Source organism: Ranitomeya variabilis, chromosome 3, assembly GCF_051348905.1.
Source record: "Ranitomeya variabilis isolate aRanVar5 chromosome 3, aRanVar5.hap1, whole genome shotgun sequence".
In the NCBI taxonomy this organism is placed as follows: domain Eukaryota; kingdom Metazoa; phylum Chordata; class Amphibia; order Anura; family Dendrobatidae; genus Ranitomeya; species Ranitomeya variabilis.
Window position 1 is genome coordinate 518,069,728 of NC_135234.1, and position 13,083 is coordinate 518,082,810.

At 40.0% G+C, this 13,083-nt stretch overlaps 1 protein-coding gene across 17 annotated transcripts in view; it reads right to left on the bottom strand.

Annotated features, from left to right (window-relative positions):
- Window positions 1-253: 253 nt before the first annotated feature.
- MCF2L (MCF.2 cell line derived transforming sequence like) overlaps window positions 254-13,083 on the bottom strand; it is a 376,751-nt gene continuing 363,921 nt past the window's right edge. For all 17 annotated transcript variants that reach the window (XM_077296978.1, XM_077296986.1, XM_077296980.1 and 14 more), the window contains 2 exons: window positions 5,662-5,765; window positions 254-5,575 (listed from right to left, as the gene is read on the bottom strand). In XM_077296978.1, coding sequence (XP_077153093.1) covers window positions 5,481-5,575; window positions 5,662-5,765 — 199 coding nt within the window. In that variant the 3' untranslated portion in view covers window positions 254-5,480. The remainder of the gene's footprint in view (window positions 5,576-5,661; window positions 5,766-13,083) is intronic.

Genomic DNA, 13,083 nt, shown 5'->3' on the forward strand with positions numbered 1-13,083 from the left:
CGACCAAAATAACCCTTTATTGCCCAAACAGGATTAGTCATAAGGGATGAGTATAGGTGTGGCCCTTATTTGCAGTCCTCCCTCTTTCAGCACCATTTCTGGAATCTGTGTAATTTCTGTTATAATACGTAGTGTGGCAAAAATGTGCTTAGGATACATATTTACGATATATTCTATTGTGGTACTTGCAGATTTTGCCCATTTTCCATTTTTTTATGTTTTTAATATTCAAAAAAAATCACCAAAAAAGTTTTGAAATTTGTATTTTATTTTATTACCACAGTGAATTATAGCAGGTGCTCCTGAAATGTCCTTGATGACCTTTCATACAAACAATATTCACATCCTGTACTTCAATTTACAATAGCAGGATAAAAATAAGCAGATGAGATGCAGTCTGTAAAGTGCAGTGACAATTATTTAGAAATCACAGGCAAATATTAACATAGTCCCGTGGAAAAAGGATCATTTTAACAGAAACATCTACACAATATTATTTAGGAACAGTCAAATATTTTACAAAGTATTTACAAATAACTTACAACATACAAGACATCTGTACAGAATGCTACTCTTCACCACTGACTAAAAAAGTATATAATATCATCAACTTTATATAGCAGTAAATTTGATGGGGGCTCTGAGAGATTGTCATATGTCCCTGATTTTCTTCTCTATTTGTAGACCCTTTGTCCCATATAAAAAGACCCCTAAGGAGCAAAGAAGAATAAAAGAGTATGTCAGGATCTGCAGTATGAGCCACAAGTGTTTGTGTGTCCAAGAACCTAGAAGAATCATACAAGAGAATATAAAATATTCAATATTGGCTATGGCTAATAAATATACCTACAATCAGCCTACATTCCATCCTATAGCTAAACATATACATAACAGTTGGGCAAGCTAACTTTCCAAGCAGATGGCCACCATGGGAGGTCCACCAGTCACTAGATACATGAGACTGTCAGTGGGATACACAAAAGACAACTCAATGGCCCCAATTTATCCAAACAAATTTGCCTGATTTGAGGTCCAAGTCACTCAAAAATTCTGTGACTTTTGGCAGATTCTCCCAGCTCGACCAAAAAGGGCAAAGTTTGGGCAGGACAGGGCATGGTGGTGGTCCCACGACCTGTGGCATTACTTATGCCAGAAAGTTTACAACTGTCAGGGACTGAAGTAAGATTTCTGATGTGTTACACGGAAGCACATGCCTCCTAGTGAATTAGCAATGTCTGACGAGTGACGTACGCCCTTTGATGAACATGAGCATCTGACTTCTACACGCCGGTGAGAAATTGATGGTCTTCATGAATCAGGCCCAATGTGAATGGCTAGCTAAAGGAATAATTTGAAAACAGAGTGTTTGCTAACACATTCAGAGGTAGTTGCATTGTTTAGGAGACTCTTCCATTTATAGTGTTTGCCCATACTTCATTTAGACAAGCTCCCTTTGGCAATTTACTGAGATGCTTGTAAAGCAAAGCATCTAACATGTCATTTATCATACGTGATCAGAAAAAGCTGCAACTAATAGAAGCCGGCATCTCTGAAACTATGCAACTATTTGTGATTTAAAGAACTATACAGCAACTAACAGATAGGATTTCCTTACATATTGTCCCTCACTTTTCATACACACATATTTAATAACTGTAATTATGGCAAATTTTAAAGCTACAGCTATACACATATATAATCTTTCATTGTTTAAAAGTTTTATCTAAGACTTTTTTTTACTTTTTTTTTTAACTATTGACCTAAAAACTAACATGCAGGTAGTTGCCTGCCTGTTCTGCTCGGTCCCATCATGGAGCGATCTTTGATGGCGATTCAGCTGCTCCACATCAACAAAGCCAGCCTCTTCCGGGCTGCTCTGTGCACAGGGTGTGACTGCCGACGTCATGCTGATTAATAGCTGCCCTCCTGCAGTTAGTCAGCAGGGAGCTGGCTTTCAATCAGCATGACAACAGCAGTCATGCCCAGTCAACAGAGGATTGCGCAAAAGAAGCTGCTGTTCTGTCAGCGTGACATCAGCCACTGATTCACCAACAGGAGCAGTCTGTGACCTCTCTGAGTTGGCAGAAATCAGTGTCGGGCACAACAGGCAGGTAGGTAACAACGACCTGTCTGTTAATAGTAAAAAAAAAAAAAATAGTCCAGGACAATCTCTGTAATATTGGGTCATTTGTCTGTGATTGTTTATTCATTGACATTTTCCTAAAGCAAAAGGCTTTAGAAAAATATTAAATGCATTGGTCATGTGTATGTCTGACTGTTGACGAAAGGAAATGTGAACCTCATTAAAGTTTTCATTTCATAACATATCCTGAATAAGAATTTTGAAAGCGAGAATATCTGACGTAAGTGCTAGAGATAATGGGACAAATGTACTATTCTAAATCTAAAAGAATGTTGTCTCAAATGAATGCAGAATTCTGACTTAAATCCCAAGCGCCCCATTTATTAAAGGGAACCTGTCAGCAGGTTTGATTGATATGAGATACAGCCACCACCTTGCAGGGCTGATACACAGCATTCTATAATGATGTATATCTGCCCCCAACCCGACATAAAAGATAAGAAAAAGAGCTTTTATTTTACTCTCCAATGGGGTGGTCCGGTTTGAGGGGTGTCACTGGTCTTGGTCCGGCACCTCCCTTCATCTTTCAATGACGTCCTCCTTCTTGCTTCTTGTGGATGACGCATCCCTACATCTTCCTCACAGTCTCCCCAGCATCATGCTCTTGCACAGGGGTACGATGCTTGGTAGACTGTGTGGATGACGTAGGGATGCGCCATCCACACAAAGCAAGAAGGACGGCATCGCAAGAAAAAGAGAGGCGCCGGACCAAGAAGAGTGACACCCTTTGAACCGGACCACGCTGCAATGTGAGTATAATAAAAGGTCTTTTTCTTGTCTTGCAGGTCGGGTTGGGGGCAGATATACAGCATTATAGAATACTTACTATAAGCCCTGAAAAGCGGTGGCCATAACTCATATCGGCCAAACCTGGTGACAGGTTCCCTTTAAGTGTTTTAGGCACATTTTGTGGCATTGCTCAAAAATGTGTAAAGAATCTAAAGATGCGCAAAATGTATCATCCAGCATAAGGCACTGTGATAAACTTGGCACATCAAAACTAATTCTAACCAGTCTAAATTTAAGACAGAATCAGTGTATTTTCCTATTGTCTTTACTGCTTTGATATTAACACTAGTATTTCTTTCTTTTACATAAATATGTATATATATTTTATAACACTTAATCTTTGAATGTACAACACTCATTTTTCAGTCGTATTCATCTATTTGGTGTCTACTTGTCTCTACTAGCGTATATCATTTTTTCTAAATTTGTTCAATTCCATACATTTTCTTTTACACTCGTAAGGAAATAAAAGAAATATTTCCTGTGCATATATAAAAATAAAGTTTGATTTTAAGGCATAAAACAAAACATATTGCTCCTAGGACATTTTTGGACTCGTCTATCTTCTTCGGTGACTACTATGAAGGAGGATTGTATTCTCCTTTGAATACCAGTATTTCTTAATGTGAACAGTTTATGTGATTGAAATGAACACTGTATAACACAATGGATATATAAATGATACAACACACCAAGTATGCGTGCCATACCTAATAACATATTGTGCCATTTAGTATCGTCGACTACTGACAGATTCAATAGTTGCCAGCTGCAATATAAGGAGTCTTAGCTGGGAAAGGCACGATGGATTCTACATAGTGCCACACACTGACATCAGAGAACAGAGCTTCTGGCAAAAATACAGATAAGGTTAAATTCAAACATGGTTTTGATGTTGTGTTACAAAAAATGCATGTGAATTAGGCTCACGGGCTCAGACATCCAGCAAAGCCATGTCTCTGAGACATACAGCATGCAAGATCATTTTGTTCCCAAGTAAGCAGCCATATTGCCTCTGTGTAGTTCTATACAGGCTTGGTTTTGTCCTAGAAGTATGGAAGAGGAGAATACCACTGTACATGTGAAATCCTAAACATCAGAGGCCCGGGAAAGTGCAGCAAAGACCCATAAAATGGCCATCGTCATCAGCCTTTATATCTTAACAAATACAGATAATGAAAGGAATTCTGTCCTTCTTAACCAAATGCATTCGTCAGCGGTCCAGGTAACATGTTCACAGGTAATATATGTAAAGGGGAAACTGTAGTCGCTAACAAACTATGGAAATGAAATTATAATGACCAATAATCGAATTTCCATCAAGTTAAGGTGCTGTGTCTTATCCTAAAAGAGACAAATGTCCTATAAAAAAGCAAAAATATAACATTACAATAAACCGGAAACAGAGACTTGTAAGCAAGCTCAGCAGAGGAGAGCTGGAAGGAACGGTCTGGCCCTTTTACCTTTTGCTGATAATGTAAGTATAAGCTGTGCATTGTACTTGAATTAACCTCTGCCCCCTGTGCTGCATCTGTTTCTTCCTCAGACGCTATCAAGCTTTGTCTACGTAGAATCACATTATAAGGTCACATTCTCCAAAGCAGTAGATGGTGATTGAACACAATGATAGGACTCGGCACTTGTAAATATCTGGCAGGAGTCACAAATTCACAAGATTTTCATGTGCAGGTCCGTCAGGGATGAAATAAAGCATCGTCTTATAACCCCCTTTCTACAAGCCATCTTTATCTTTTTAGATTCCATTTCTCTATACAAATATAAAAGTCCTGATTATTCAGATTTTCCAAGTTTAATTCCTTTCCACCCATAAAAATATCACTTAAGTGTAATAGAAAAAAAAAATCGGCTTTCCCCAGGACAACGCCGCTCCTTCTCTACTGGTTTACCATTTCTGCTTTATTTCTGACACTTCCTACAGACACGGAGATGTGATCGACAAATGCTTGGCCTGACAAGTGGAAAAATGTATATTGTATCAAACGGTCATGCTGTGAAAAACGTGAAAAATATTTCCTTTTACAAATGGATAACAGCTAGAAATTGATCAAGTTGGTCTCAGTAAAGAGGTCTGAAAGGAAAAGGAGTCTTTTCAGATGGCTCTTTACATCCGGTTGAGGAGAATCATAGAAACTGGTAGAAACACGGTTTAAAACATACCATGGAACAAAATGATGGCACCTTTGCCCGGAATGTCTTACAGGGGTCATAAAATGTTCCACGGTATGGGTGAAATGTTGGCGGTGTAAACACTGTTTATAGATCTGTAAACTGAACTAAGTGCGGTGATGGTCTCTCTGGCACAAGACATCACTGAACACCATTCTGCCAGGTTCTTACTCCATTGGCCTGTTAGATGAAAATGACATTGACAGAGGCGAGAAACTCAGGCTTAGAATCATTTTATGCCCATTTCCTTAGAATCAGCCCCACTGCGTCACCTCCTCTTCATTCATCCTGTTCTCACTTGGCCTGAAGTCTGGGATTACCCGTCCATGACACACTGGATTTGTGTAATTTCTGTTCGGGTTCAGCTTTTGATATCAGAAAAGCTGGTACTGCTTACATTGCAGCTTTCACTACAGCTTGACGAGGTGCTTAAAGTGCTGGAAGCAGTTCCCGATTCTATGGTACGGCAAACAAAGACATATTATTAATACATGTCCAGAAATAATCTATAACACACAACAACAGGTTATACAGAATCCTACCAGAGCCGCTGAGAGAATGCAAAGACTTAGAAGCCCCAATGAGTATCATCAGGTTGCTGGCAGGCACTAATCCTTCTTTGTTGGTGCTCATATTTTTCACATACCTGCGACATATTAAGCAATGGATAAACATGGACATTTCTTTCAACAGATAAAAAAATAGCATTTAATCTAGTCACATGTATAATTGATTTTTATCATTAATCTCTTTCTCCTATATCTGCCAGCACCAAAAGAACTTGGCAACTATGAGAGGCATAGACTGCGCTAAAGTGGCATAAACAAGGTTGACCTTGATATAGAAAACACAAGGCTCCATTTATAGTAAAGACAATTTACGTTGGACCCTCCTTGGGTGAGTGCTTCCTGTATTAATAGGTGAATAGTGTAGAATTATGCAATGCAGGGTTAAAACATACTGTAGAGCATTATTATATTAAAACGGACTTCACCTATGAAGAGGCAGATTTTTTTAAAATTAGTATCTGCTACATATATCTAATTAGAAATCAAGAACAGTAATAGCAAATCATATTATCGGAAAGACAATAGTTAGAGAAGTTACTAATGTATTATTTTTTGTTAAAGAGTAACTGTCCTGGGTCAAAAATGGCTAATTGCACTTATTTTGCTAATTGCACTGATAACATCAGAGACAGTTTTGGTCAACAACCCCCAGAGCCCTTCCTCCCGACTTCCCAGCCCTCCACCTTCAAATCCAACTTCTCCACCATTACAGAAGATCAACTCTCCACTCTACTCTCAAGATCGCATCTCACCACCTGTGCAATTGACCCGCTCCCATTCCACTTCATCCCAAACCTCACCAAAGTCTTCATCCCAACCCTAACCCATCTCTTCAACCTATCACTAACAACTGGTGTTTTCCCCTCAAGCTTTAAACATGCCTCAATCACACCTATCCTCAAAAAGCCTTCTCTTGACCCATCCTCTATATCTAGCTATCGCCCTATATCACTTCTCCCTTATGCCTCCAAACTACTGGAACAACACGTCTACCTTGAACTGTCCTCCCATCTCTCTTCTTGCTCCCTCTTTGACCGCTTACAATCTGGCTTCCGGTCACACCACTCCACTGAAACTGCCCTAACTAAGGTCACCAATGACCTCTTAACCGCCAAGCGCAAGCGACACTACTCTGTCCTCCTCCTCCTCAACCTGTCGGCTGCCTTTGACAGTGGACCATTCCCTATTATTACAGACCCTCTCATCCCTAGGCATCACAGACTTGGCCCTATCCTGAATCTCATCATACCTAACACACCGGACATTCAGCGTCTCCCACTCACACCCCACCTCGCCCCCTATCTGTCGGAGTCCCACAAGGTTTAGTCCTTGGGCCCCTGCTCTTCTCCATTTACACCTTTGGCCTGGGACAGCTCATAGAATCTCATGGCTTCCAGTATCACCTCTATGCTGATGACACACAGATCTACATCTCTGGACCAGATATCACCTCCCTACTAACCAGAATCCCTCAATGTCTGTCCACTATTTCATCCTTCTTCTCCGCTAGATTTCTGAAACTTAACATGGACAAAACAGAATTCATCATCTTTCCCCCATCTCACGCGACCCCCCCAACGAACCTATCCATTACAGTGCATGGCTGCCCACTCTCCCCAGTCCCACAAGTTCGCTGCCTCGGGGTAATCCTTGATGCTGATCTCTCCTTCAAACCACATATCTAAGCCCTTTCCACTTCCTGCCGACTTCAACTCAAAAATATTTCATGAATCCGTACATTCCTCAACCAAGCATCTGCAAAAACCCTACTCCATGCCCTCATCATCTCTCGCCTTGACTACTGCAACCTCCTGCTCTGTGGCCTCCCCTCTAACACTCTCACACCCCTCCAATCTATTCTAAACTCTGCTGCCCGACTAATACACCTGTCCCCCCGCTATTCCCCTGCCTCTCCCCTGTGTCAATCCCTTCACTGGCACCCCATTGCCCAGAGACTCCAGTACAAAACCCTAACCATGACATACAAAGCCATCCACAACCTGTCTCCTCCATACATCTGTGACCTCGTCTCCCGGTACTTACCTACACGCAACCTCCGATCCTCACAAGATCTCCTTCTCTACTCCCCTCTTATCTCCTCTTCCCACAATCGTATACAAGATTTCTCTTGCGTATCACCCCTACTCTGGAACCCTCTACCACAACACATCAGACTCTCACCTACCATCGAAACCTTCAAAAAGAGCCTGAAGACCCACCTCTTCCGACAAGCCTACAACCTGCAGTAACCACCGATCGACCAAACCGCTGCATGACCAGCTCTATCCTCACCTACTGTATTCTCACCCATCCCTTGTAGATCGTGAGCCTTCACGGGCAGGTCCTCTCTCCTCCTGTACCAGTTATGACTTGTATTGTTTAAGAATATTGTACTTGTTTTTATTATGTATACCCCTCCTCACATGTAAAGCGCCATGGAATAAATGGCGCTATAACAATAAATAATAATAATAATATTTTAACCCTGATGGTCCCTGGAGTATTCCATTTTTGTTGTTGTTGCTTTTTAACCCCCAGCCTTTTTTCAACTTGTTGACAAAGGCAATTTTACAATTCTGACCATTGTCAATTTATGTGGTAATAAATTTCAACATATTCCCAGTGATTCTGTGATTGTTTTTTAGTGACACATTGTACTTTATGTTAATGGTTAATTTAGGTCAAGATTTTTTTGTGTGTGTTTATTTGTGAACGTATAAGATGTTTTGGCAAAAATTTAGAACATTTAATAATTTTCAAACTTTTAATTTTTATGCCCTTTAACCAAATAGTTATATCACACATTTTCCACATGTCTACTTTACATTGGCATTATTTCTTAAATATAATTTAGTTTTTTAGCTTGGAAGTTAAAAGGGTTAAAACTACACCCTTCAAAGTGCTCAAAAGCACATTCAGGAAGTTTCTTAATCCTTAAAGTGCTTCACAGAAATTAAAGCAATATGTAAGAAAAAAAGTGAAAATTTTACTTTTTCCCGCAAAAATGTTGGTTTAGCATTTTTACAAGAGTAGCGGGAGAAAACAGACCATGAAATTTGTTATACAATTTCTCCTAAATATGTTGATAGCCCATATGTGGGAAAACTACTGTTTGGGTAACTTTTGGAATGCAAAATTGGCTGGAAACGAGAGTGAAAGCAATATTGCGCTTGCAGAGGCCATGATGTGACTAAACAGTGGAACCTCCCCACAAGTGACCCCTTTTTGGAAACTACACCCCTCAATAAAATGTATTTAGAGATAAGTTGAGCACCTGGAGCCCACAAGTGCTTCACAGAATTTTAGAACGTTGCACCATAATGCAAAAATTACATTTTTCCCATAAAAATATTTTTGCCACAAAGTTTTCATTTTCACAAGGGTAATAAGAGAAAATGGACCATATAATTTGTTGTGCCATTTCTCCTGAATTCGCCAATACCCCATACATGGTGGAAATCTACTGTTTAGGCACACGGAAGAGTTCAGAAGGTAAGGGGCACCAGTTGAATTCTGGAGCACAATTTTGGCTGGAATAGATGGCGGGTGCCATGTCACATTTGAAGAGCCCCTGACATGCCAAAACAGCAGAAACCACCACAATATGTATGTAAACTACATATTTTAAGGAATTCATCTAGGGGTGTAGTGAGTATTTTCAACCCTCAGGTAATGCACAGAATTGTGTAACCTTTTGCTAAGTAAATGGAAAATTGCCTTTTTTTCCACTAAAATGTTGATTTACCCCCATGTTTTTAATTTTAAAAAGGTGTAATAGGAGAAAATAAATGGTACAATCTTTTATGCAATTTCTCCTGAGTACGCCAATACCCCATAAGGGTATGTGTCCACGTTCAGGCTTGCTTCAGGCTTTGGTCAGGATTTTATGCAGGTAAAATCCTGACCAAAACTGCACGTGAGGTAACTGGCAGGTCACCTGCGGTGTTCCTGCGTGTTTTGCTCATTGTAGCAACATGCTGCGTTCTCAAAAAACGCACCGCATGTGCGTTTTTGCGGGAAGTCCGCATGCGTTTTTTAATGCATAGTGGAGACGGGATTTCATAAAATCCCCTCCACTATGCTGTAACATCTGGACGCTGCGTTTTTGACGGCATTTCCTGAACGTGGACACATACCCTTATGTGGTTGAAAATAACTTTTGAGACACAGTGCAAAGCTCAGAAAGGGAGAAGTGCTATTTTGGAGTTGTGATTTTGCTGGAATGGTTTGATGGAGCCCCTGAGGTGCCAGAACAGAGGAAACCCCATAAGTGATGCCATTTTAAAAACTAAACCCCTCAATTTATCTTGGGGTGCAGTGAGCATGTTGACACCTCATGCGCCTCACAGAATTTTATACTGAGTGAAGAAAGAATAATTATATTTTTACCACTAAAATGCTGTTTTAGCTCCAAATGTTTATTTTTTTTTATAAGGGCTAATAGCAAAAAAAGGACCTCAGTTTGTTGTGCAATTTCTCCTGAGTGTGCCAATACTCTACAGGCAATCAGGAAATATCTTTCAAGCACAGTGGAGTGCAGATTTTGCGGTTATGGTTTGCCAGTGCCAAGACCCACTGGAAAAGCCCTTGAGGAGCCAGAACAGCAGAAACCCCATTAGTGAACCAATTTTATAAACTACACCTCTCAATGAATTCATCAAAGGGTGCATTATTGACTCCACAGGTATGTCAAAGAATTTGATATAATTGGGTAGTGAAGAAAAAATACTTACATTTTTACCACAAAAATTTTGGGTAAAAATGGCATCAAAATTTGTCACACAATTTCTGATGAATGTGGCAATACCCATATGTGGCTGGAAAGTTCTGCTTAGCCACATGGCGAGACTCAGGAGGGACGAAGCACTATCTGACTCTCTTGAGAACAAATTATTGTAGAATAGTTTGTGGACTTCATATACATAGCCCCTACATGCCTGGAGAGCAGTATTATCCCTCAAGTGAACCCATTTTGAAAATTACACCCTTCTGGGAATTTATCTACAGATGTAGTGATGATTTTGACTTTATGTTTTTTTTCCCAAAAAAGCAACAGTGCTCATACATTGTAGTGCCCAGTACATTATGGCCAGCTCTTGCTTCTGGAGATATACCCCCATAAATTAAGTTGGTTCTCATCTCTACAGAAATGCCAAACATGTGGACACTATATGTGGTTTAGACACACTAGGGCTTAGAAGGGAGGGAGCCTTTTTGGAATTGGAAGAGCAAAATTAGCTGGTTTTCCTTTTTTGGGGGGAGGGGTGAGAGCGAGTCGCCATGGCGCTTTTCCATAGCATTTGTGCTAACAGTAAGATGGAAGCCCCCTATATATCCATCAGCAATTGACAGACCTGGGTGGAGACTTGCTTTTTTGGGAATATTTTACACAACATTTGGGATCAAATTTATCTAGCGCTCTACGCTGAGCACTTACATCGGGGTTTCCATCTAAGTGTCCGAATTACACAATTCAGATGAAAACCCTAAGTGATCCACTCACTATAATGAGGCAGCAAAGTTACTCTGGACTCCATCTGGCCTCTGTTCAGTTTTGTCCTTTTCTTCAGAGGTGCAAAAGACTGTGGTCAACAACGCTTTTATGTACGCTTCAAAAGATGGAGAACGCTGGATCACAGGCCAGACCGGGTACACAGTGTCACCATCTGCCTCACTATAGGGAAACTTAAGCAGGAGGTTCTGTCTGAATCACGTATTTCAGACATTTACACAGAAACCTCGGTGTAAAAGCTCAACGCAGAGCGCATGATAAATGTGAACTGAACCTTACTGTGATCTTTGGGAGGCAGAATGAAAAAAAATCAACAACAGGTCAAGAATTGGTTTTATTTATTTTTTATGCCGTTCCTTGCGCGGTATAAGTGATTAGACTAACTTATTCTTCGGGTCTGTGCTATTACAGCAATACCAGATTTATACTTTTTTATGTTTGGTTGGTCTCCCACACTAAAAAACCCTTTTTGCAAAAGCAAGTTTCTGCATCGTCATATTGAGAGATATAATTTTTTTTTATTTCTTACAACAGTCATGAGAGGGCTTGATTTTTGTGAAACGAGTTGATGTTTTTATAGGTACCTTTTTCAGGCACACAGTTTTTTTCTTTTATAGCTTTCTACTCCTGAATTGCTGGTATTTGTACATTCTGCTTCCCAAAAATCAGAATATCAGAATACTTTTTTATGCTGTTCACCATCTGGTAAAAGTGATAAGACAGCTTTATTCTTCTGGTTAGTACGATTACAGCCACACCACATTTAGATTTTTTTTTATGTTTTGGCTCTTTTACACAATAAAAAATAGAAAAAATAATTATTTTTGCGTTATTATATTCTGAGAGTTATAGCTTTTTTATTTCATCGCCGATAAGCCGCTATACAGCTCTGTATTTTGCGGGATAAGATGCCACTTTCAGCAATACCATTTTTATTTACAGTAAACTTTTTGATCACATTTTAATCCACCTTTTTTATGGCAGTATGATGAAAAAAGCATATTTTTTGCCACATTTTGTTTTCACGGTGTTCACTGAAGGGGTTAAATAGCATGACAGTCTTATAGATCGGTATGTTCCGGATGCGGCGATAACAAATGTGTGGGTTTTTTTACAAAAATATTCATATTTATTGGTATAATTTTTTTTAATTTATTTTGTGATTTTTTAATAAAAATATGTATATATTTTTTTTACTTAGTCCTTCTATGGGACTTTAGCCTTTATTACTTTGATATTTGCTGGTATAATGCATTGAAATGTATTATGCCTGTCAGTGCTGCTCATGTGCCCAAATGATTGCAATGCATTGCTCACTCTTTCTATCCTCCTTCTCCTATTCGCAGGAAACATCTCTCCCAACCCCGGCCCCCCATGGTATAGCAAGTCTAACCTCCCAACTGCTGCACTCAGAAACCCCGTTAACCTTATTAATATCCCATGCATGCCTTCTGCCTCTTTTAATTGTGCCCTTTGGAATTCTCGCTCTGTGTGTAATAAACTCGCTTTCATCCATGACTTCTTTCTTTCTAATTCTCTTAACCTCCTGTCTCTTACTGAAACTTGGATCCAGCAGTCAGACACCACCGCTGCTGCTCTTTCATATGGTGGACTACACTTTTCTCATACCCCAAGATCGGACAACAGAGCAGGTGGAGGCGTTGGACTACTCCTATCAACCAATTGTACCTTCCAAGTTATCATCCAAGTACACTCACTTGTCTTCCCTTCCTTTTGAAGTCCATGCTGTCAGACTCTACATCCCCTTCTCCATGCGAAGGTGATGTATCATCCTCCCGGCCCCTCTCATCAGTTTTTGGATCACTTTGCCACCTGGCTTCTTCACTTTCTCTCCTGTGACATCCCCACCCTCATCATGGGTG